At 36.0% G+C, this 27,950-nt stretch overlaps 1 protein-coding gene across 1 annotated transcript; it reads left to right on the plus strand.

The window, feature by feature from the left end:
- Nucleotides 1-10,633: 10,633 nt before the first annotated feature.
- LOC126890039 (nucleolar protein 58-like) lies at nucleotides 10,634-15,841 on the plus strand. Its single transcript, XM_050658870.1, has 2 exons — nucleotides 10,634-11,151; nucleotides 15,823-15,841. Exons 1-2 carry the CDS (start codon nucleotides 10,634-10,636, stop codon nucleotides 15,839-15,841), a joined length of 537 nt encoding a protein of 178 aa, XP_050514827.1.
- The last annotated feature ends 12,109 nt before the right edge of the window (nucleotides 15,842-27,950 follow it).

A 27,950-nucleotide genomic window follows, 5' to 3' on the forward strand; every position in this document is an offset into this window, starting at 1 on the left:
ATTTTTTTAATAAGGCAACGTTGCAGAATCAACTGCGCTCAACCCATGCTTAAACCAAATTTACACCAAATGCGCAACTGTCGTGGCGACCATATTTTGAAAATAGGTGAAAATATCACATTTTTAAATTAAATAAACACAAAAATTAATGCTGAGCGCACTCGTTTGTGAATTTTAAATTGATAAAAAAATAAGGCAGATATCATATACAAAGTTGTTAGAATCGTGGGAGGAGTGAGTTAATACCAAATAAAAAATGTTCGCTGTGTTTATCATTCGATACGGGCTTCTTTTTTTCCAGTAACTCTCACATTCCTTCTCCTCGATTCGCTTTTCAACACACAAACAATCCAAGATCCGTATTTTTCTGCAATCATTTATTATTTATTAAATCGTAAACAAAAACACCATATACAAACTTCATGAGTTGTCAAAACGTTGACCCCCAACTACACTAGCGCCGCCAAGCGAGAGCAACGGCGTACATAGCTGCAATTATCCGGGTTCGAGTTGTCTCTTTGTGATATTCTGTTTTATTCTATTATTTTTGAAGTTATACTTCTTTACGATCGGGGGTGAAATTTTATAATTCCCTGGCGCATGCGCAGACACACAGGGTCAGGGACAGGGACAGACGCATTGCTAATCTTTCAAATTATGTATGTATCAGCGCAAATAAGTCATTATAATAATATATTCGTGTTATTAATTTTCTCCTTCTTCTTCCTTCTTTTATGTAGGCTTTAAAGCCTGTTTCTTCTTCAATATTAGCCTCATAAATTGTTTAAGTTATCGCACCATCTTTTTCTTGGTCTGCCAATACTTCTTCGTCCATTTGGAGACTTATCTCGTGCTATTCGTAATATCCTATCCTCTGCCATTCTACTAATGCGTTCGTTCCACTCCTGTGTCCGTTTTGTCACCCATCCATTTATGTCTTCTACATTGCATGATCTTCTTATGTTTTCGTTTCTTTCCCTATCCAACAGACTTTTCCCTGATATTCGTCGGAGTATTTTCATATCTGTTGTTTCTAGTAATCGTCTCATTTGAGATGTGTCAGGTCTTGTCTCCGGCGTGTATGTCAATATAGGTCTAATTGCTGCTTTATAGATTCTTAGTAAATGTTCTTGGTATAGTGTTCTTAGTAAATGTATTATTTATTATAATTTTTGTGTCTTTAGATTTGTCTTCCTCGGGCGTAAGATAATAAATATCTATTTTTATACTTCACTTTGATCTATTTGTCACCGTGATGTGTAATTATATCCGACACGTCAGTAGCACGGGGCTTCATAGCTCGGTTGGTAAAGCATTGGACCAGAGATCGAGAGATCGCAGGTTCGAATCCCGGATGATTCATATTTATATTCATTTTTTTTGGTATTGTTAAGTTTTGGTTAATTTTTGGTAATTATTGTTAATTTTTGGTATTGTAACTGTTAAGTATATTTATTTCGTTGAAATTATAAAATATAATAGAACTATAACTTCTTACGTGCGTACAAAGTACACACACATTCTTTTTTTAAATTAGTTTTAATAGGTGTTTGGTCAGATCTTGTCCTCCGTACTTTAGGACTTTATTTAATATTCTGTCCTCCTTGGTGATTTTTGATATTTTAATTTCCTAATGCTTGAAGATTTAAAAGCATGCAACAAGAACCTCTGGGAGGGTATACAACCTGTAGAGTAAATGAACTTAGACATCACCAACTACAACATTTTTGATACAACAATTAGTATATTTAACATTTCTAACTTATGATTTTACTGATTATTAACTCTTTTTAACAAAACTTTTTTGAAAACTATTTTATTTTTTAATGCCTTCAAATTGATTAGTTATTTTTGTTTGAGTTTGTGTCACCTTATAATGTTTGTGAATTTTGAAAAATACAATTGTTATATAGGTTATTAGTTTTCGACAAAAATTTATTCAATTATCAGAACAGTCCGACTGACGGAAATTATGATGGTGGCCGAAATCAATCGAAGGTTTACGTCACTTCCGGTCTTGTATTGGATACATAATAGGAGTACAAAACAGGAAATTAAAATGTACGTTGAAACATGGCAGCAACACCACACCAAAACCAATATTAATGATTTATTTGTACATTAGACTGTATGGAAATGGTCCTGTTGTCTATGTATATACTGTGATAATTATTAAATGATATCCGACCTACATTATGATAATTGACAAATGACGGGAATTGAGATCTAATCAAGCGAAAAAATTAGATCTTTGTCATGTTTACGTTTAAACAATATTGCATGCATTGAATTATGAGAAATTTGTTAATTTTTGGAAAGTACACTAAGCATCAAAATTAACGCACCACCTTATGGGACATTTTTGATGGCTCGTATTTCCTAAACCTGTTATCCGATTTTAGTGATTTTTTTAGTATATTATAGACTTATTCTTTAAGAATATCGGTGTAATAATATTATTGCTAAAGAGGTAAGTGTCACTGTATACCTAGAGTAACAATAATAGTGTGTTTTTTCCTCAAACTTTGGAACACCCTGTGGAATATTCTAGCGTATATAAAATATTGAAATTTAAACTCAACTATAGCCTTAGGCTTTCTTAACATTTTGCATTTTGACTCATTCGCTTATGCGGGATAATAAAAAAGTTAGGTACTTTACCAACTAGCTATGTTCTTCATCAATACAGGGTGTTTCTAAATAGGTGCGACACACTTTAAGGGGTAATTCTGCATAAAAAAATCATGTCCATTTGCTTGATAATCATATATCCGCAAATGCCTTGTTTCCGAGATACGGGATGTTGAATTTTTTCTTACAAACTGACGATTTATTTATTGCTCTAAAACTGACCGAGATATGCAAATTAAATTTGGTAGGTTTTAAGGGGTAGTTAATGCGCACCTTTTGACATACAATCAAGAGTTTTATATTCACCATTGGCGTGCATACGGAATGTATCTAAAATGTTTATACCCGTATTCACGCCAATGGTGAATATAAAATTCTTAATAGTATGTCAAATTTTTTTTTATTATAGGATATTTACTACATGCAATCAATACATAAAAATTATAAGCATGTTTGTTGTTTGTTCAGAGGGGTGTTTGTGTGTATAAATTTGGATTTGTTATCCAGCGATATCAAAGACTCCACTAGTCTCTTAAATTATTGAACTGTGCCCTGTATGGGTAAGTACTTCACTGCACTGCACTGCACTCCACTTCACTTCACTGCTGCTTAGAACCTATATGGTAGCTCCAATGGTTTGTGCTTCTTCAGTCTCCGAGTCAGCTCACTATTATCTAACAGGTTCAGTGCAAGATTACTTGGGTGGTTTTCTAATTTTACCAAATGGCGGCTGCTGTATCCACTCACTATCTCATTAACTGTGGCTACTTGGAGATTGTCTCGGATTTCTCTGCTTGGTATAAACCAAGGTGCATTTTTATGGTCCGTAGTACCTTCGACTGGAAGCGTTCCAATATCTCAATGTTTGAGTTTGCAGCCGTACCCCATAGTTGTATACAATATGTCCATATTGGGTAAAAGGCTACTTTATACACCAATAATTTGTTTTTTAAACTAAGTTTTGACTGTCTTCCCAATAGCCAGTAGTATTTGCTGAGTTTCAAGCCAAGTTCGCTTTTGTTAAAAATGTGCTTTCTCCAGGTCAGTCCTTTGTAAAAGTGCATCCCTAAATACTTAACGCTGTCAGATTGAGGCAGATCTTGTCCATTTATTGTAACAGGTGGCACTGTACCTCTGCATTTGGTAAATGTAACCTGCAGTGATTTTACTTCATTGAATTTAATTCTCCAGTTTCTTCTCCAGTCCTGAATTTTCACTAGATGCTGTTGGAGAATTCTTGCGGCTATGACTGGGTCTTTGTGTTTGTGCGGTTGTGACTGGAAGATCAGCTGTGTACCTAAGATAGAGAAGTGGACCAAGAACACTGCCTTGTGGTATCCCTGCCTTTATCAATGTGATTTCTGATGTTGTCTGTCCGTACCTTACAGTAAAATATCTTTTTTTTAGGTAGGATTCCATAATAATGTACAGTGTGTCGGGGAGTGATTTTTTTAATTTAAACAGTAGTCCATCATGCCAAACCTTATCAAAGGCTTGACTCACATCTAAGAAAGCAGTCGTGCAGTAACTTTTTTGCTGAAATGCTTCATTTATTTCATCCACTACTCTGTGTATCTGTTCAATTGTGCTATGATCCTTTCTTAATCCGAATTGGTGTTCAGGAATCAGGTGGTTTTTCTTCTATTATGGGAGTCAGTCGGGTTATGAGTAGCATTTCTAGGAGTCTACCAAGGACTGGCAGCAGGCTGATTGGTCTGTATAAAGTTACTTCATTTATTGGTTTAACCGGTTTCGGAATAAGTATAAGCTCGGTAACTTTTCATTGAGCAGGGAAGTGTCCTAATTGTAGCACTGTGTTAAATATTGTTGTTACTAGCACTATCCCTTTTCTTGGGAGCTCTTTAATAAGACGGCCTTTGATCAGATCAAACCCTGGAGCCTTATCTGGATTTAAGTTTCTTCTGATTGTCTCATGTATCTCCTAACTTTGAAGAGTTTTGGAATTTGAGACATTTAATGTGGAGCTCCAAGAGTTTCTTTGATTTTAGCTTCTATTTTAGGCGTGTTTTGCGATGGAAGAGGCTGAAAGACTTCCTCCAGATATTCCCGGAAGGTATTTGATTTTTCCTCATCAGTGCGTGCCCATGTTCGGTCTCTTTTACGAATTGGTGGAATTTGCTCATTTTGTCTTTTTAAGTTCCTAACCGATTTCCATAATGAGTAGTCTGTATCTTCTGTACTTTTTTTTGTGATTTGATATTTCTGGTGTTGCATTTTTCTCAGCAGTGTGGATAAGGTTTGTTAAGTGATTTACTGCAGTTTCAATTTCTGTTTTTGTTTTTAATGATATTTTTAAGTCAATTTTTGCATTAATTTGGTTTATGTCAAAAAATGTGCAGTAACTACCCCTTGGAAACCTACCAAATTTCATTTGCATATCTCAACCAGTTTTAGACCAATAAATAAATCGTCAGTTTGTAAGAAGAAATTCAACATGCCGCATCTCGGAAACAAAGCATTTGCGGACATATGTTTATAAAGCAAACAGTCATTATTTTTTCCTGTAGTTTGTAACTCCTTAAAGTTTGTCGCACTTATTTAGAAACACACTGTATTGATGAATAACATTGCTAGTTGTTAAAGTACCTAACTTTTTTACTATCCAACACAATCGAATGAATCAAAAAGCAAAATGTTAAGAAAGGCTAAGGATACAGTAGAGTTTTAATTTCAATATTTTATATACGCTACAATATTCCACAGGGTGTTCCAAACTTTGAGGAAAAACACACTATATGAGACACTTTTATCATTTTAGCAATAATAATATGACATCGATATTGTTAAAGAATAAAGCTATAATATGAAAAATGAAGAATAATAATATCGTATAATGTACTAAAAAAATCACTCAAATCGGATAACAGGTTTAGGAAATACGAAACGTCCAAAATGTTCCACTTTTAAGGTGATGCGTAAATTTTGATGCTTAGTGTATTTATAAAAAATAATCGGTAATTATACTAAATAAATAAAACTTAACCAAGCATGATGAAATAATTTTTAAAAGTAATAAATAAACTACTGGCGTAGGCGCAAAATTTCTCGGCAATGTGTTTTAAATACATTTATTTCTTTCGAAACCTCAGAAAACTAAAGTATTTTTAAAAATTTTAAACGCAGAGTGAAAGAATGCAACATTACCGAGTGCCGAAATTACCTTCTTCTATATTTTTTATATTAATGGGTTACAGGGGTGAAAAAAAAAGAAAATTTAGTGAGACTTTTGATTTCAAATATCTCATTCAACAGAAACTTTTCGGTTATTTTAAAGGCAATTCGGCCCTCGGTAATGTTATCTTCCATACTGTGTTTAAATTTTTAAAAAATACTTATTAGATTTCTCAGGATTCGAAAAAAAAAGGAATGCATTTAAAACAAATTGCCCTTAAACTCTCCCAAGTTATGATTTTTCAGTTTTGCGTGAATTAAAATTTTTAAATTTCAAAAATATCAACTGCATAATATACAGGTTGTTTCATTGGGAAACGGAAATCCGTAAATGGTTAATAAAGGTCACTGAAGCGGTTCTAGATATACTACATTTATTGCCTCATCGACTTTTATACCAGAGTTACAGGGTGTTTTATCGATTTTGTCCATTTTTTTCTGGACCCATAACTTTAGAACCACCTTGTATATTTTTGTGATATTTGGTACACATATGTGTGATCAACTACAAATCACAAGCAAAATCCAGGTCCGGACTAAAAGAATACATAGGTACTTTGAAACAACCCTTTGTATAATAAAATTTTCAAAACCCGTTTGCATATTTGAAAGAGCACAAAAAACTAACTTTAATGATTCGCTTCAATTTTTTGCGCAAACACTTAAATGACTTTAGTTTTGAAATTACATATATTGAAATATTTAAGAACTTTAAGATTAAAAAGCACGTTTTTAAAGCACTCTTAATAAGAAGTTATTAAAGTTAATGAATAAGTACTCATTTTAAAAATAAAAAATACTTATTTACAACATTGGAACCACTCACTTTGTAAATACAAGAAATATCCAGGTAAAAAAACATAAAGTAGTTTTGACCTTGAAACAACACCCAGTAAATTGAAATTTTCAAAATCCGTTTGTATAAGATTTTAGTTTTATATTATTTATATAGAACTGCGTCGGGTACACAATTGTTGTTTTTTAAGATTTTCAGAGAACCATTGCCAACCCTGCAGAATCTTGAGAATCCAACCTTGCAGAATCTTATCGGCCCATTTCCTTGTTATCATGTATCATGAAAACTTTTGAAAGGATTATTAAGCACCGGTTAGAATTTCATTTGACTAGCACTGCTTTTTTCCTTTGGAACAATTTGGTTTTAAAAAAGGGTTTAGTACTATCGACGCAGTATCTTATTTAACAACAGACATTCAGTTACGTTTTTCAAACAACTTTTATTTAGGTGCTGCATTTCTCGGTACAAAAGGTGCCTACGATGCAATTAATATCATTATGTTGAGAGAAAAATTGCTTCAGGCAGATGTTGCTCCAAGAGTGTGTAATGTCTTGTGTGATTTTCTCACACAAAGAAAAGTCTATGTAAGGTCGAATAACGATTTTACAATAAATCCCAGACGGTCATCCACAAGTTTACCACAGGGCTCTGTTATCTTTCTTTTTTTGTTTAATATTTTTACAAAAGAAATACACGATGGAAATAATAATTATAATATTATACAATACGCTGATGATTTTGTCATTTATAACAGTAATAAAAAATTAGATATGAGCTCACGTCACATATAGAGATAACTACTTTAAAATTTGAATCATTAGGTTTTTCCTTAACCCCTCAAAATATAATGTTACCATCATTACAAAACATAATCTGCGCAATATTGATAATATTAATGTAAATGATACACTATACATAGTATCCAATAAGGTAACTTATCTTGGAATTATTCTTGACAAGAATCTTAGCTGGAAACCACTTATACAAAATATAGAATCAAAATATTCAAACGGTATAACTTGGTGGGGAGCAGATCCACAATCGTGTTTAACTTTCCACAAAGCCTTTATTAGGTCCATCCTGGATTACGGATGTACGTTGTATGAATCAGCCAGTTCTTATACCCTAAAACGATTGGAAATAATTTAAATTACTTCCCTAAAACTCTGTTTAGGTGCAATGTGTTCAACGTCTGTGGAACCCCTTCGGATTGAAGCACTAGAACCACTATTACTTTTGCGGAGGGAGCGGTTGTCAAAAATTTTTTTTATTAAGTCTTCTTTCAAAAATCTTACTCCGTCACATAAAATAGCTTCATTAAATACACACAATTTAACAAACAAATATTGGTTAAAAAAAACCTTCTCCTCCATTATGTATGGCTTTTAGAAATATAAGTCCTCACAATAGTGCTTTAAAAAGACCTATTTCAGTCCATAAATCTGAATTCTTTGATATGTTGGAACCAATAGCAATTAATATTCCTGTATACCATGAAAATTTGTTGATAAGTAAAAATACTCTAAGCGCCTGCATAGCAAATCTGCCAGAGTTTCTGGAAATATATACCGACGCATCAAAACAAAATGACGGTACGGGGTGTGCATACTAAATACCATCAACAAACGTTCAAGAAAAATTCAAACTAAATAACAATATTTCCTTTTTTTCTGCAGAAGCGATTGGTATTATTAAGCCTGTGAGTATATCGAAAAAAACTAAAATAAAAAAATATAAAAAAAAATTTGTAGGAAACGCTTTTCCTTAGTTACGAGTGACTAAAGTTAAAAACATTATAAAAAAATCAACTAAAAAGCAAAAAATAAAAAAATTCAAACACATTCGTTAAAGAAAACCGTGGGGCGAAAACCGTTTATTCGATGAAGATGCGCCCCACGCTTTTCTTTAACGAATGTGTTTGAATTTTTTTATTTTTTGCTTTTTAGTTGATCTTTTTATAATATTTTTAACTTTAGTCACTCGTAACTAAAAAAAAGCGTTTCCTAAATTTTTTTTTATATTTTTTTATTTTATACTTTTTAGTATTACAGTTTTCAAACATTAAAATATATCATCATGTTTATTAAAATATATGTATAAAACATAACATGATTAACAAACATGAAAATTAGTCGGAATCGGCAAAAAAATTTAATCTCTATTGTTTATTTATGAAACATAATCTAAAAAATTAACGTAAAAAGTGAAATTATGTATAGTTCATATAACTAGATACAATCTCTAAAACTTTCAAGTTTCTTCATTGTAAAAAACAAGGGAATTTAAGCATTTTCCATTAAAATCGTGTTTTTTTATTTAAACAATTAATAAACATAAAAAAATTTTTATTGACTATTTGTGTATTGTTCCTGCGAATGCATGTCTGCAAATTTTCATTCATTTTCATTGAAAAGAAGGCAGTCAAATTAACGTCTAAATATTTGACACAAACGATTGAACTAAAGAAAAGTGTTTAATAATAAATTACATACAATCTTCTTTTATATCAAGTAATTTAATAAAAAAATTATTTTTGGACACCCTGTACAAATAATTATATAGATTTTTATATTACTAAATAAAGAATTGAATGACCTTTCAAATGAGCTATCGCATGTCCCCTATTCTCATTTAAAAAATCATCGATTACGTCATCGCTTCCAGATGGATGACGTCACTAGTATGACATATATGTCAAAATATCGTAATTTAAAAATAAAAATCGACCTCTTTCGGGATTTTTCCTTAGAGTCGCCTTTTTACGAAATAACGAATTTATTCCTTTCATTTGCATCGTACTGTATAAACAAATATATGAGTGTTCAAAAATTAAAACTTTATTGTTTATTTATGAAGCGTAGCGTAAACAATTAACGTAAAAAGTGAAATTATGTATAGGTTATATCATTAGCTACAATCCGTAAAAGTTTCAAGTTTCTACATTGTAAAAAACAAGTGAATTTAGGCCTTTTTCCATTAAAACCGTTTTTTTTATTTAAACAATTAATAAACATAAACAAAAATGTTTTGTTGTCTATTCGTGTATTGTTCCCGCGAGTGCATATGTCTGCAAATTTTAATTCATTTGCATGGAAGAAAAGGTAGTCAAATTAACATCCAAAGATTTTGTAACGTTTCAATCAGCCGATTGAACGCTACACCAAGCTCCGCTTGGTATTTGTCCCTCGGACTATATATTTCTAGAAGCGACCCTACTATCGTCAAGTCAATTAGTACATCTCTTCGAAGGTATTTAATCCAATACAAATTGGTACTTGCTTCTTTTAACAGAAGTCAGTTCGGTGCTAGCCACCGAAGGAGCAACACGTACGAGCGGAGCGGAGCAGAGCAGCGACAACGCCAAAGAAGTGGGAGTGGCTTGACTGGGGACTTATTAGTTCTGCCCTGAATGTAAGCAGGGTAAACAGTTGAGCGCTTCTTACTCTCTGAGGCGAGAAGAGTACGAGGAGCCAAACGGTGGACGAAGTGTACGATTAGCAGGAATTTTCATTCCAACCACGAATGTAAGCGTGGTAGCGAAATCGTGCACTTCTAAGCCCTAGGCTAGAAGCAGAGGCAAAGGCCGTTCTACTGGATGTGGTGAACTTAGGGAATTTGATTTTATTGGATTCTCTGAGACGCCACAGCTAGAGTTCGGTCAGCAGAAGAAGAAATAGTGGGCTCGACGTGAGCCCACTACGGGATACCTACTGTGCCTCCGTAAGGGATGGGTGCAATTTAAAACATTGCACCTCGACACTGCATAGGTGTTGTTTATTTATCAACACTGTTGCAGCCCCGGCCCCTAGGTCAGTAGGTTGAGAACAGCAAGTGGAACCCGTACCTAGTTCTGTCTGGGTACGTGAACAACCGCGCGTGGTGCAGGGAGCCAACCCTGAAGTCGAGCTGGCGTCGGGCCAGTCGGCAGAAAAAAAGGCTTCGTCAAAACTAGGACAGTTCGCCCCCCAACCCCACAAGATTGATAGAGCTAGGTCTCAATCATTGCCCCGTTCTATGGCACATTCCCTGCCAATATATGAGGGCTCACGCAAAGTGGGCCCAAACCCTTTTCAGGAAATCAGCTCTGACACTGAGGGATACTCATCCGTGGATGATGCGAAAAGCGAGAAAGATGGCTTCAAACTCCCCAGGAGCGAGAGGAAAAAGGAGAAATCCAAAAAGAAGAGAGAGGAGACTAAGAAGGGCGGCGAAGAACCCAAGAAAGACGGTAAAAAACCAGAAGTAGAGCCCATGGTAGAAGACGAGGCCGTGCAGGCAAACAGAGGCACTACCAAACGTGCCAAAGAGAGTGACAGCGAAGATAAAGAAGACAAGAAAGAGAAGATAAAAAAGAAGAATGGCAATGAAGACACTTCAACCTTGATAGAGATGCTGAAAAAGATGTTGGCAGATCAAGAAGAAAAAAACGAGCGACTCACAATCGAAAACGAGAGACTAAAATACCAAATGATGGAAATGTCAAAAAAGATGGACGCCATGATGGAGCTCATGAAGCAGTCAAAACAACCGACGCCAGCCCCCGAAACCACTAAGCCAAAGCTACAGCCACTCCCTGAAGCATTAAAGCCAAAACCATCCGCAGGTGAGAGACTGACGAACATTCGAGGTGCAAAACCAAAAACCAAAGAAGATTTCCCAAAATTGAAATCCCAAATTTCAAAAGAAGATGCGACGTCATGGGAAAACCAAGCAAAAAATGCCATGAGGGCTGCTTCCCCCCCAGCACAAGATAGCTACAACCTGCCCCGAGGTCAAATCCCACCAATCCATCCAGCCACGAGCGCAGGTGGAGGTGCGCCTCCGCCAAGACGTCCCAGTGTCTCAGAGTCGGAACAGATGGTAACAAACCAAGAAGAAGAAGCTGCCGTGTTGCCTGAAAAACAGGCAACATACCAACGTAAGCCGCCTGTAATAAAATTACAGAGCGTAAGCGAGACAGGGGCAATCCTAAATATAGCCCAAAAGCAAAATGTGGTCACGGTAAACAGGATCTCCAAGAGTGGTAGGGAAACCCTCATCCAGGCGAAAAGCCCGGAAGATTACCGCAAAATGACCCACATAATAGAGGAATATGCGAAGTCCATGAAAGACAGAAGATTACAGTGGATAGCCTTCCCATTTGAGGAAGAAGTAAAACCCAAAGTGGTAATAAGAGGGCTACCCACAAATACCACAGAGGCAGACATAAAGAACGAAATGGCAGCTCAATACAACATTGACTGCCAAGCAGCCAAAAATATGTCCTCAAGAACCGGACCAAGAAGACAATTGCCGATGTTTGTTGTGACTCTGAGCCAGGGGGACGTCGAGGCGGCGAGGCGTATAACCAACCTGTGCCACATGAAGGTCGTGGTAGAGGACCTACGCAAGGCAACAGGACCCACGCAGTGCTTCAACTGCCAAGGATTCCACCATGCCCAGAACGCGTGCCATAAGGATCCCAGGTGCGTCAAATGCGGCGAAGACCATTCCACAAAGCAGTGCCAACGTGCCAGAGAAGACAAAGCGACATGCGCCAACTGCAAAGGCAGCCATCCAGCCAGCTACAGAGGATGCCCTAGGTGCCCAACATGGGGAAGACCACCACCAAAGAGGCCACAGCAACCAACACAGCAAAGACGACCACAAGCAACCGGCGTCTCCTACGCCCAAGCCACCCAGAGTACGCAGAACAACATAGCGATCCCCCACGACGAAGACTACCTAGTCAACTTGGTCACCAACATAGTGACTAAGGTAGTCAAAGAAGTGATACTGGGCACCAGGGAGGCACAGAAGTAATGCTGGCAGACAAGGGATACTTGCGGATAGGCTCCTGGAACCCGGGCAGCATAGCAACAAATCAAAACATCATGGATGAACTCGCCAACAGATACGAGATGGACATCGTAGCAATCCAGGAGACCAAACTGACAAACAACTTCAGTCTAAAGTTCCCTGGGTACGATGTATATAGGAACGACCTCACAAGAAGATCAGGAGGAACGGCCATCCTAGTCAAGAAGGGAATCAAACACACCAGATTCACGACCCCACCACTGGTAAACATGGAGGCAACAACAATAGAAGTGAAAATGAGGCAAGGCGCAGTCAGAATAACATCAGCCTATGTAAGACCGCAAGACCCACTAATGGACGACGACCTCGATGCGTTCCTAAACATCGCTGAGACATCCATAATAATAGGAGACCTAAATGCAAGATCCCCCAACTGGAACGATAGAGCTACGAACAGAAACGGACGACTACTAAATAGCTACATAGAAAATAACGAAGATACACTGGCAATGGGCCCAGAAGAACCAACACACTTCCCAGGAAATGGACTTCCCACCCATATCGACATCGTTGTGGCCAAAAACCTAGGACTACAAGCAGAACTAATCACGCTGAACGAAGGTACAACAGATCACAACCCCATTCTACTGGAAATAGGAACATGGGAAGAAACAAACCCGCCGAAAAGAATAAAAAAGAAAATAAAGTGGACAAATTATAAAAGATTAGTGAGTGAAGGAATAAATATAGTGCCAGTTATAAATGACCCGCAACAAATAGAAGAAAAAGTCCTAGAACTAGAAAACATCATCCAAGAAGCAATCAGAAACAGCACAACAGAGGAAGAAGTCGAGATCCACACGGGAAGGTTCAAAGACATACCACAAGAAATACAAGACCTGATAAGGGAAAAAAATAGAGCGAAGCAAATAGCCAGAAGAACAAGAAACCGAGTAGACAAAACCTGGGCAAATACACTAAACAGAGAGGTCAAAACGGCTCTGCAACACCACCGCAGCGAAAAATGGGACAACTACGTACAAGAGATGGAAGAACTAGACTCAAACATGAAAAATGTTTGGAAGCTCCAGAAAATGATGAGAAGCGACAGAAAACCCATCCCACCACTCCATGGAGAAAACGGCATGGTATATAAAATTGAGGAAAAAGCAGAGGTGATGAGGTCCACGCTCGAAAGAGAATGCAGGTTAAATTTCCACCAAGACGAAGACGCAGACTTCCTGGAAGAAGTCGAAGAACAAGAAGAAAGACCAGAAGACCCAGAAGACATCATTCCACCAACATCACCGGAAGAAATTAACGAACATATTAGAAACTGTTCACCGAGAAAAGCGCCTGGTCTAGACAAAATAACAAATAGAGCCCTAAAGTATTTGCCCAGGAGAGCCATAGTGTACTTTACAAATATAGTGAACGCGATATTAAGATATAAAATATTCCCAAACAGATGGAAAGAGGCCCATGTCATCATGATCCCAAAGCCTGGCAAGAACCACACATTCCCGCAGAACTACAGGCCAATCAGCTTACTTCCAGCGATCAGCAAGATAGTGGAAAGAATCATTCTCAGCAGACTGAAAGCGGAAACAACCAGATTAGATATAATCCCAGAAGCTCAATTTGGATTCAGGGCAGAGCATTCCAGCGAGCTACAAGTACTCAGACTAACTGAGTACATAGCAGCTGGATTCAACGACAAGCAGTACACTGGAGCAGCATTCCTGGACGTAAGCAAGGCTTTCGACAGAGTATGGCACAAGGGGCTATTATACAAAATGCGGGATTATGGGTACAGCGGAGCGATGACGAGGCTAATCTCGTCGTACTTAGGCGACCGGTGCTTCAGGGTTCGGATAGGACAAGTCCTGTCCGACCTCGGAAGCCCGGAAGCTGGAGTACCCCAGGGAGCGGTCCTGTCACCTCTGCTGTACACAATATACACCGCCGATGTACCTAGAACACCAGGAACCCTTATGAGCCTCTACGCCGACGATACAGCGATAGCGGCCAAACACAGAAATGTAGACATAGCAGTGACCAACCTGCAAACAGCGCTAGAAGACATCGAGGAATGGAGCATAAAATGGAAGATAGCCATCAACTCAGAAAAGACGCAAGCGGTACTATACAAGAAGGGAAGACAACAGCCAGAAGAACAGCTAACGGTACAGGACACCCCCATCGAGTGGAAAAATGAAGCAAAATACCTAGGAGTTATCATGGACAAAGGATTAACCTTCCAAAAACACGTAGAAGCCACAGTCCAGAAGGCCAACTTCGCGAGAGCAACATTAAGAGGACTCACAGGCAGAAAAAGTAAATTAAGACTAAAAACAAGGTTAAGACTAATAAACAGCATAATATTACCGGTATTAACATACGCATCTCTCGCATGGGGACAAGTATGTAAAACCCACAAAAAGAAGATACAAGCAGTCCATAACAACAGCCTAAGAGAAGCAGCCAGAGTCCCAAGATACGTAGCAGAACGATTCCTGTTTAGAGAACTGCAACAGGTGAGAGTCACCGAAGTGATGACAGACAAGGCAAGGGTCAAATTCGCGGATCTGGAGCACCACCCAAGCCACATACTGCGAGAGATGCTAGGGTATGACGCGTTCCACCGATGGAAGCACAGACGTCCTAAACAACAAATAGTGAACTAAAGCGATAAAGTGAAAAATAAAGTAAAAGTGATAGTAGTCAGTTCGTAGCTCGAAACTCCAAGTGCCGAAGAAAACACGAAACCCAAGCGTAGGTCCAACATCACGATCAGGTAAGTAAACCAGTAGAAAATTAGAGGAAAAGGCGCAAGCCAAACAAAAAAACACAAAAAAAAAAAACAAAAAAGGCGTAAGCCAACAAAAAAATCACACAAAAAACAAAAAAACCCAAAAAGATCTTGGGCTCCGAGCCATTGTACCGAGCCCAGTTGGGCCTGGTGCAATGGCTTGGGCCCCAAGCAACCAAGCAATTTTAGTTCCCGCGGATAAGTAAATAAGAGGATAAAGGCATAGAGCGCATCACGCTGGGCCTAGTTTTTGCATTCGATTAGGGCACCACAATGGAATCTTATTACCCAGGGTTCCATTGTGAAGAGCATTTGGCTACGATAGTTGTGCCCCCATCGCGCATCAGCGTGCTATGGGGGGGAAAGGGATGGCCTGGGGCATTGGAGCGAGGTGGGGTGATCCCTGTTTTACACTCGGGTCAAAACACCTCGCCCCAATGAATTGTTACACCCGAATGTACTTTTTCGATAGGGTGGACATCTCCCACAGGTCGGGTTTAATCAAATTGCTTGCTTGCTTGCACTTGCTTCTTTTGCCATTGCCACGTAAATCAGGCACAATATTGGCATACATTATCGTGTTTGTGTGTAGGACGTTAAACAATGGGTAAGTTTAATTATCTAGTTTTAGCCTAAGTTTTTCACTGACTTCTTTTGCACAGCAGATTCCTACTTTCTCCTTGAAATAAAGCTTAGAGACTTTTATAATTTTATTTCTTTTTCTCTGGTATATAATATATTACTTTATTTCCTGTACATCGTTATAATATTTTATTGAGAGGATTTTTTCCGTTTCTTTTTATTTTTAATAATACCACGCCGTGGCCAGAGATTTTGCTGAGATCGTGTTTCTTTCAATGCTCAGCTTTATTTCTGATCGGGCTTTTCTTTTGGGAGAAAACTGATCCTTGTTTGAATTTTTCTAGCCCCTACCTCGGGAAGAAGACTTTAATCAAGCACTACCTGGAAAAGAAAACACACTACCTTGAAGAGAGGAACTGGCTTACAACCGTATCCTGATGCATCAGTAGAATTAATTAGACAAGACAGCCCTACAGAGACAAGACAGCCCAACAAGGTAGCCCTAGATTTCCCTAACTGCCGACGACGACAAATTCTGCAGGGATTGGGGACCTCCTTTAGGAACTGTGACGGAAAGACTTAAAGCTGAGTAAATTTTTATCTTTATAACTTTTGTACCAATTACCAGCAGGGTCTCGGTCACGGGCTCAGAAAATTAACTTGGTTGTCTGTATACAATAAAATGACTTTTGTTAAGTTTTTTTTTTATATCTAAATAAATAGTATATTTAAAATGATTAGGTAGACTTTTTATTTCCTGTACCTTTCTGGGATGGGTCTGAAGGAAGATTGAACAGGAAACGAACCCAGGGCTGAGCAGTCGGGCAGGACACCATTCTGATGGATTTAACGGTGGACGTTTTTCATTTGAATATCCTAAGGGATGTTCGAGGAATTCCTCCCCTCGTTTCTCCCAGCAGTGTGGTGTTGCTTAATGCCCTGGTCTTGTTATGATCAGGATGTAGGAAAAACTTGCTTCTTTTGCCATTGCCACGTAAATCATGCACAATATTGGCATACATTATCGGGTTTGTGTGCAGGCCGTTAAACAATGGGTAAGTTTAATTATCTAGTTTTAGCCTAAGTTTTTCAGTGATTTCTTTTGCACACCCTGTACAAATAACCTTTCTCCTTGAAATAAAACTTAAAGACTTTTATTATTTTATTTCTTTTTCTTTGGTATATAATATATTACTTTATTTTCTGTACATAGTTATAATATTTTATTGATAGAATTCTTTCCGTTTCTTTTTATTTTTAATAATACCACGCCGTGGTTAGAGATTTTGCTGAGATCGTGTTTCTTTCAATGCTCAGCTTTATTTCTGATCGGGCTTTTCTTTTGGGAGAAAACTGATCCTTGTTTGAATTTTTCTAGCCCCTACTTCGGGAAGAAGACTTTAATCAAGCACTACCTGGAAAAGAAAACACACTACCTTGAAGAGCGGAACTGGCTTACAACCGTATCCTGATGCATCAGTAGAATTAATTAGACAAGACAGCCCTACAGAGACAAGACAGCCCAACAAGGTTGCCCCAGACTTCCCCTAATTGGCGACGACGACAAATTCTGCAGGGATTGGGGACCTCCTTTAGGAACTGTGACGGAAAGACTTAAAGCTGAGTAAATGTTTATCTTTATAACTTTTGTACCGATTACCAGCAGGGTCTCGGTCACGGGCTCAGAAAATTAACTTGGTTGTCTGTATACAATAAAATGGTTTTTGTGAAGTTTTTTTTATATCTAAATAAATAGTATATTTAAAATGATTAGGTAGACTTTTTATTTCCTGTACCTTTCTGGGATGGGTGTGAAGGAAGAATGAGCAGGGAACGAACCCAGGGCTGAGCAGTCGGGCAGAACACCATTCTGATGGATGGAACGGTGGACGTTTTTCTTTTGAATATCCTAAGGGATGTTCGGGGAATTCCTCCCCTCGTTTCTCCCAGCAGTGTGGTGTTGCTTAATGCTCTGGTCTTGTTATGATCAGGATGTTACAAAAAGGCGCAATCTATTGAACTAAATAAAAGCGTTTAAAAATACATCTTTTGAGTTACTCCTTATCGGTTCTTAAATGCATCGCTAACCCAGTTAATGTGGTGGATCTGATGTAAATCCTTTTATTAGAGAATTAAAATTAAAAATTCATAAATTAAGAAAAAGTCAATACGAATTAAGGCCGGCCATTGGTAATGTTATAAGTATAGGCGATCCCATCACCTTTATAAAGTACACCACTCATAATCTAGAGCATATATGTATACCGAAAAATGCTTAACCTACTAACAATATATCTCGCTAATTACAGCCATATTTTTGCTATCCTACCTGTTGTGTACTGTTTATAAAAAAATGTGAAAGTTTTGCTTTTTTCTCAATAAATATAAGAGCGTTTATATCTAAATTACTCAAGTATTTAAATGAATTTCATGATAAAATTTCGTCTAGCACTAATATATATGTAATGGAAGGAAGTAACGTTAAAAAAATGTGAAGTAATAAAGTACTTTTTGCGTGGTGTACTTTTAAAATAAATTTCTTCAATTAATAGAAATTGACATGTGAAACGTAAATCTTGGACATATAATACGAAAAGAGTATAGGAATCTGTAAGAATCTAAGCTCTGTTAATGTAGCCATTATGTATAAGATGGCGCTACGAAAAAAATTATAAAAACCTAAAAAATTCAGGAGCGTAATGGCCCGTTTGAAACTTTCCTTTGGAAATTTCGGTATTTGACGAATATGAGTTTACTAGGGGTCCGGACAAATATAATCCCGGACAAAAAATCCCCACAAATTATACCGGACAAAAAATCCCCACGAAAAATCCCCACAAATAATCCCCGGACAAATAATCCCCACAAAATATCCCGGACACATAATCCCCACAATTTTTTTTGGCAAAATATCCCCGCAAAGAACCCCGGACAAAAAATCCCCAAGAAATATTTTTGCCGAATAAAGTTGTCAAATGAATGCTTATAATCCAAAAATGCTACTAAAGATGAGAAATTTATACTGTCTGGCCGTCGGTACGTCCGACCGCGCATATAACTACTCGTCATTATGCCAGGTAGAATGACAAATGAGGTGTCGAATGAACGGTTATAATCCAACGATGGTACTAAAGATAAGCAATTTGGTCCGTCGGTCTGCCTGACCGCGAATATAACTCCTCCGTCACTGTACCAGATAGAATGACAAATGAGGTGTCGAATGAAAGCTTGTAATCCAAGGATGGTACTAAAGATAAGCAATTTGGTACGTCGGTCTGCCTGACCGCGAATATAACTCCTCCTTCACTGTACCAGGTAGAATGACCAATAAGGTGTCGAATGAAAGCTTATAACCAAGGATGGTACTAAAGATGAGAAATTTGACCAATGCTGTCTGTTCATCTGTCCGTCCGACCGCGAATGTAACCACTCCGTAATTATGCTAGGTAGAATGACAAATGAGGTGTCGAATGAACGGTTATAATCCAACAATGGTACTAAAGATGAGCAATTTGGTCCGTCGGTCTGCCTGACATCGAATATAACTCCTCCGTCACTGTACCAGGTAGAATGACAAATGAGGTGTCGAATGAAAGCTTATAATCGAAGGATGGTACTAAAGATGAGAAATTAGACGAAGGCTGTCTGTCCATCGGTCCGTCCGACCGCGAATGTAACTACTCCGTCATTATGCAAGGTAGAATGACAAATGGGGTGTCGAATGAACGGTTATAATCCAACGATGGTACTAAAGATGAGCAATTTGGTACGTCGGTCTGCTTGACCTCGAATATAACTCCTCCGTCACTGTACCAGGTAGAATGACAAATGAAGTGTCGAATGAAAGCTTATAATCCAAGGATGGTACTAACGATGAGAAATTAGACCAAGGCTGTCTGTCCATCGGTCCGTCCGACCGCGAATGTAACTACTCCGTCATTATGCCAGGCAGAATGACCGATGAGGTGACGAGTGTACAGTGAACGGTAATAATCCAATGATGGTACTAAAGATTCACGCACGCATTTCGTTTCCGAAAGTTGCACTTTCACGCACGGCGTGCGGGAAAGTAAAATACCTTGTCATATGGCATTATAAAATATTATAATACATGCAATAAACTAATATTTAGATATTATTTACTAATTTATTTCAAATTAGCTTATTGTGCTCATGTTTTAATGAAATTAGCGCGATAATTCGATAAAATAAAATTATTTTGACATAATATTGCTCATCTTTAGTACCATCGTTGGATTATAACCGTTCATTCCACATCTCATTTGTCATTTTACCTGGCAAAATGACGGAGTAGTTACATTCGCGGTCGGACGAACAGATGGACAGACAGCCTTGGTCAAATTTCTCATCTTTACTACCATCCTTGGTTATAAGCTTTCATTCGACACCTTATTGGTCATTCTACCTGGTACAGTGACGGAGGAGTTATATTCGCGGTCAGGCAGACCGACGGACCAAATTGCTGATCTTTAGTACCATCGTTGGATTATAATCGTTCATTCGAAACCTCATTTGTCATTTTCCCTGGCATAATGACGGAGTAGTTACATTCGCGGTCGGGCGGACAGATGGACAGACAGCCTTGGTCAAATTTTTCATCTTTAGTACCATCCTCGGTTATAAACTTGCATTCGACACCTTATTTGCCATTCTACCTGGTACAGTGACGGAGGAGTTATATTCGCGGTCAGGCAGACCGACGGACCAAATTGCTTATCTTTAGTACCATCGTTGGATTATAACCATTCATTCGACACCTCATTTGTCATTCTACCTGGCATAATGACGGAGTAGTTACATTCGCGGTTGGGCGGACAGATGGACAGACAGCCTTGGTCAAATTTCTCATCTTTAGTACCATCCTTGGTTATAAGCTTTCATTAAAATACATAGACATTTTCATTCTAAAATAGACAATTAGACATATTTGAGTGATATAATTGTTCTTCCCTGGTATAATTTTATAATATTGGGACATGAGAAGTAGGTAACAAACTATGATGAACCAATATGCGAAATAGATTTCTCCAATACTTTTGGTTTAGATTTTACCACGAGATACGAGCACAGTATTTATCCGAGTAAAATTTTCAGCGAGACCACCTAGAAAACTAAAAGTTCGCACCTGATATATAAAACGATTTTGAGTCGTCTTAGCGAGTCCGCACCTGCATACCTCTCTGTACTGATTAAGAACCAAACTAAACTATATATCGGCCGGCTATGCTGCCTCACTTAGATATCTATTGCGTTATTTCTCCGATAGAGGCAGCATCTCTCGGGAAAGAATCTTTTCTCTCTGTTGCACCGAAAGTAGGGGACCTCTCTTTCATACAACGGTCGGCCTTAAAATTAACTTGGGTAAAAGCTCATATAGGACTTCGTGGAAATGAAGTTTTAGATTTCTTACCCAAAGAAAGCATCACAACTGGACAGTATATGGGGAACACTTTAGGAGCTCAAGAATATTTAACGATATCTAAAAGTAATTTTAAGGGATAATGGGAATTTCATTGGAAAAAATATTGCTGTAATTTGCCCACACGATACACACTGTTACATTCAAGTATTCCGACAGTGTTATGGCACCAAGAGTATGATTTTACAAGGAATGATATTGTGACCATTTGTAGGCTTAAATTCGGACACGCAAGCTTTCATCAACATTTATATAGAATAGGTGTAGTCAATACCGAACTTTGTGAAACCTGCAATGTGGTGAGCGACTTAGATCACATTTTTTATGCTTGCAGTAGATTTGAAATACAAAGACAGGAATTTATTAATAGTCTATTATTGCAAAACTTATACCTTCCTTTCAATCTGCTCCATTTACTATCATTAAATATGTAACAGTTATACAAATTTTTTCTAAGTTTATTAAAATGTGTAACTTAAAACTTTAGTGTAGGTGTTAAGCTCGTTACGTCGGTTATATCGCCAAATATTTTACCTAATTACCTATACTTTCCGTGGTCTACCCTTTCTGTCTGTGAGTCACCTTGAATGACCCCTAGGTGAGAAAAGTAATCCTAGTTCCTCTCCCCATCGTAGTTTTTCTTTTAATTTCCAGAATAATAGTGTAGTTAGTTTAGTTAGAATAGGTTACATATTTGCTACTGGCTGAATGGGCAAATGAGCCCAAAGGAAAAAAAATTTCAGAGAAATATTTTAGGATTGAATTTGCTCTATCTGTAGTGCAATTTCGTATTATGTTTACAAAGTCACCTTGATTTTTATATTTGTTATTGATATTGATATATTTTTTCTATGTGGTGGCCAAAATACGGAAACTGTACACAGTTTTAAAATACTTTCACTTTTTAGGATTTTGTTATCTAATTTTAGTACTGAATCTTCGATATTAATTTTTCCGATCACCATCCATTTTGTTTCGTTTTCGTTGATTGTTAAGTCCTTTGCAATGCATTCGTTTGTTTACTGCGTTCACCGGGGTCTTCCAGACTCTCTGCCATTATAGCAGTGTCATCTGCCTATTTGATGTTATTAATGATTTTACCACCGATTTTAACACCTTCGCGACGATTATTTAACGGTTCATCAAAAATTGGTTCGGGTAGGCATTAAACAATGTCGGTGATATAACACATCCCTGTCTGACACCACGCTTAATAGAAGCTTTAGCTGAAATTTCTTGGCCCAACTTAATACAAGCGGTCTGATTTGTAGAATTACTTCTGATAAAAAATATTGTTTGACAATTTTTTTACAAAAATATTTGTATTTTTCTTTTTCAAAAAGTGTTTCCTGTGGAACAGGTAACTAGCCAAAAAATCAATTTAATTTATTGATATTATTTATAATAATATCTAGAATCAAATCCAATCTCATAGAATATAATGAGACATTTACATTTACATACATTGACACGTTACAAAGAATCAGCCTTACAGCGATATTATAACTGGACTACATTTTGTAACAGTAAAAGACTGCTTCTAAAAATAGCATCTTACGTAATAAAACACAAAGCTTAAATATTTTCCGATTGAGAAAGTTTTCCCCAACTCAGTTAAGTGTGCTGTTTATATTGCCGAAAAGCTTTATTTCTGAGCTTTTTCTTTAATTCGTTTCATTTAACTTTAAGGCGCTCATTTAATAACTAGAATAACTCGATTATCAAAAACCGTAACTTTGCCACTTGAGTAGAGTTGTAAATTTAGACACAAAGTGTGAATTTTAAAGTAGAGATCCAAAAATAGACAATTATATTAATTTATAAAATAGAACTTTAGACCAGGGCGCATCTGTAAAAATATTACTACATTTGGACGTTGAGAGGTGACTCAAATTTTTTTGCAGCAATTGCTTGAAAATAAATCAAATAATAATATTTGAGTTATCCTCCCTCTCAAAAAAGTCCGGAACATTGTTTAAATAATCAAAATGTCAAAAAATTAAGGAAAAATTCGATTTTTTTCTTGGTTTTTTGATTATAACTTTAAAAGTATTCATTTCCGAGAAAAGTTGTACTGACATAAAAGTTGCATAATTAAATTTCCTATAATATAAAAATGGTTTAAAATTTAAAAGATAGTCACCCTTGTTGCAAAATAGCAATAATTGCGAAAAAAAACATACAAAAACAAGTATTCGCATTTTACGTTTTTTAACCATTTATGCTAAACGTAGAACCTTCATATTTCACCCTGAAAAACTTTATGATACAGTAAAACAACACTGTAAATTTTATTAGAATCGGTTCAATAAATTTTGCAAAATAAATTTTGCAATCCAGCTTTCGTAAAAAAAATCATTTTTTCAAAATGTTACAGGACTGAAAATAAAGCAGATAGCAAGTTGAAATTTTTTTTGCATAATATAAGTGTACTGTACCTTTCATTTGCCATTTTGCAAAATTAAAATGGATTAACACCACGGCGTCAGGAATTTTTTTAAATAAACATTAATTATTGGTGCTACGCGCAGGACAGAGGATAGTTTGCTCTTATTGGGCATTTCAATGACTTTTGATAATGATTGATACATTTTAATTTTTATTACATTTTGATATAAATAAATAAACTTGTTTATTGCAAAATAAGAACACATACACTATCCTTTGAAATAACACTTTTATTAGCAAAAACTTTCTTTGTTCATATATTTTAACTTAAATAATAAAAGTTTATTATTTTTAAACATATGCAATTGTTTAAACAATATTTCACAAACAATAATAAAATTAGTTTGATTTTTGTGGAATTAAAATATTAAAATAGAACAAAATATAGAGTAAGAAAATAATATATTAGATAAAGATTGGAAGAAATTTTGGTGGAAATCAACTTGTGTGATTCGAACACCGCTGTCCTGCGCGTAGCACCAAAAATTATTGTTTATTTCAAAAATTATCTGACGCCGTGGTAATTAATCGATTTTAATTTTGAAAATTGCAAATGAAAGGTGAAGTACACTTCTATAAGCAAAAAAATTTTCAACTTGCTATCTGCTTTATTTTCAGCCCTGTAATATTTTGAAGAAATGAATTTTTTTTGCGAAAGCTGGATTGCAAAATTTATTTTGCAAAATTTATTGAACCGATCTTAATGATATTTACACTATTGTTTTACTGTATCATAAAGTTTTTCTGGGTGAAATATGAAGGTTCTAAGTATAGCATAAATGGTTGAAAAACGTAAAATGCGAATACTTGTTTTTGTATGGTTTTTTCGAAATTATTGCTATTTTGCAACTAGGGTGACTATTTTTAAAATTTTTAGCCAATTCTATATTGTAGGAAATTTAATTATGCAACTTTTATGTTAGGAAAACTTTTCTCGGAAGAGAATACTTTTATAGTTATAACCAAAAAACCAAGAAAAAAATCGAATTTTTGCTTCAATTTTTGACATTTTGATTATTTAAACAATGTTCCGGGCCTTTTTGAGAGGGAGGATAACTCAAATATTATTATTTGATTTATTTTCAAGCAATTTCTGCAAAAAAATTTGAGTCACCTCTCAACGTCCATCTCAAAACAGATGCGCCCTGGACTACTTAGAAAGTTGCTCAGTTTTAATAAAAGGAGTAACTGAAAGAAATGTTTCTCCATTAAAGAAATATCCAACACACATAACTGTACGTGAATAATAGTTTCTCATATTTTACATAACAACGGTTACCTATCGCAGTGGTCAACAATTAGTTTCCCTGAGGGTCAGTTTCGAAAACCTATGACACTTCCGGGTCCCGATTTATGCTGCCTGTGTCTGACTGTTCTCATTCGGTTTCTTTGTGGATTCTTGTTAAAAAATATCCCCTATAAACAAATCAGAAGGGTGCCGAGCGAAATTTTTGGGCAGAAATTGTTTAATAGTTTTTTTAACAAATTCAAAACATCACCTCTTTGACCGCGAAAATATGTTTTTAGCATTTTTGGGTCATCTTAAATAAAAAAGATCTGTCATTTTATTAAAACTTAAGAGTTTTCAAGCATCGCAAATGCATATTTTCGGATTTTTCAGATTTTAAATCGCTTATAACTCGAAAACTATTAAGTTTTCAGAAATATGAAAAGATACCGTTATTGTTTATAATTACCCAAGAAACCTAAAAATACATTTTTCGAGGCAAAAAAGTAATTTTCAATTAGTTTAAAAAATGTTTCACCCGGCACCCTTCTGATTTGTTTAAAGAGGACATTTTTGAACAGGAATCCGCAAATAAATCGAGTCAGAAACATTTTTCATACGAAAGTGGCCTCACACATGGACTAATATGGAAAAGAAAACTAATAATATCTGATTGTTTTTTGGTTACTGTATACTTTTCTGTAAGTTTTCCTGGTACAATAAATAAAATATAAATTCATTGTGTATTGTTTTGATGTTATTATCAGTATATTTTGAAAACAGCAGTATTGTAAATTGTTACTGAGAATATTTTAAAAATTAGGAATTTATATTTTGAATGCTAATGAACTTTTTAGACTTCTTCAATTTTGTAGAAAGAAAACTGAGGAATTTAAAATAAATAATCATAGTAGAAAATGCTAATTAACATGTTATGTAAAATGCGGTGTAAAAGTACTCCACTTAACATATAGTAGAGAGGAAATGGATATAAAAAATGCACATGACAATTTTATATTTCACCTTAATTTCAAAATTAATTATTAGTATTAGTAAGTAAAACAATAAGGGGGAAACTCTTTACACAAAATTAAATTATCAGAGAGAAAAATGCCATTTTTTATGTACAACCTGTCTAGTCCTGTCGCCAGGGGGGGTACAACGGCCTCCTTAATTCAGATGGACTTACCCAAGTTTTTTCTATGTATTTTGACCCGTAGAACACGAATTTTTTGAGTAACAGTCGATCCGGATGTCGATAAGATTGTTATAAACAAAGAACTTGAGGAATCACATAACAGCGATTTTTCGCAAAAAAAAACATTTTTTTTGTATTTTTTGGGTCATTCTAGGCAAAAAATGGTCGTGCAAGTTTTTTCGTAGGATGCATAGTTTTCTAGATAAACGCGGTTGAACTTTAAAAAAATCGAAAAAGTGCAATTTTTGAACCAGAATAACTTTTGATTAAAAAATAAAATAGCAATTCTGCTTACTACATTTGAAAGTTCAAGTCAAATTCTATCGGTTTTAATTATTTGTATTGCTAAAAATTAAGTTTTTCTTTGTTAAACAAAGCTATAAAGACATAGTATTTCCCGTGCCTAATGCATGCGTTTTAATGTACGTAATCTACGTAGAAATTCTGTATGCGCGCCTACTCGTTCGATTTCAAATTAGAAATGCATTGAAAATATTATTCAATCACTATGTGTTTTTAGCTTTGTTTAACAATAAAAAAATTAATTTTTAGAAATGATAATATTCAAAACCGATAGAATTTGACTTGAACTTTGAAATGCGGTAAGCAGAATTGCTATTTTATTTTTGAATCAAATGTTATTCGGGTTCAAAATTTGCAATTTTTCGATTTTTTGAAAGTTCAACCGCGTTTATGTCGAAAATTATGCATCCTACGAAAAAACTTGTAAAAACATTTTTTGCTTAGAATGACCCGAATAATACAAAAAAAATATTTTCTTTTGCGAAAAATCGCTGTTATGTGATTTCTCAAGTTCTTTGTTTATAACAATCTTATCGACATCCAGATCGACTGTTACCCAAAAAATTCGTGTTCTACGGGTCAAAATACATAATGAAAACTTGGGTAAGTCCATCTGAATTAAGGAGGCCGTTGTACCCCTACTGGCGACAGGACTAGTCTGAAGTTTGGAGTGAGTTTAATGCAACTGAGTCTCATTAGGGAGTTGAGATATTCATCTGGTAAGTGAGATCTCTACCGATTTTTAATAAGTTCATTCTTGATAAAGCGGCTTCGCACACATAAGTTGAGCCAAACATAATAGTACACAATTTTATGACAAAACATTTTCAAAATTGCCAAACACTACCCTAACAACACACAACATTCCAGGAATGTACTACCAAAGTTCTATCAATATTTGAATGTCCTGGACATTTAGGGAACATTCGGTGAACATCTGTTTAAATTATTCCTGGAATGTTACCATAAGACATTCTGTGAACATACTACCAATGTTCCTATATTTTAAGTTGCGAAATAATACATACGTGTAACAGATACAACATTACTTATAACATACCAGACAAACTAAGTGACATTTTAGGCCTACAGTGCAATAATATGTCAAATTTAAAGAGTTTCCCAAGTTCAATTAATACAATATTATAAACATACAAATGTAATAAAAATTATTGTTCGCGAATATTCAATTTGGAATGTGATTTTGTTAATAAAAAAAATACTTATAACTTATGAAAAACCCAAGAGAGGCATTTATATTTATTTCTTTTACATTCATTTTCAAATTCGCCGTGCATATATTTTTGTGCATGGCGCTTGAGAGGGAATCACGTGACTAAAAACGACCAACCAACGACCTCGCTTCGGCCATCTTGGCATCTTCATCTTGGCCACCTTGCCTTGCCGTGGATCGTTGTTTGTATTATTTGTGCTTTTTAAGAATATTTTTTTAATTCGGGTACTTTTATAATAGCTTTAATAGTATTATTAACATAGTGCATAAAATGGTGTCCTGTTTTT

This window comes from Diabrotica virgifera, chromosome 1, assembly GCF_917563875.1.
Source record: "Diabrotica virgifera virgifera chromosome 1, PGI_DIABVI_V3a".
NCBI lineage: Eukaryota > Metazoa > Arthropoda > Insecta > Coleoptera > Chrysomelidae > Diabrotica > Diabrotica virgifera.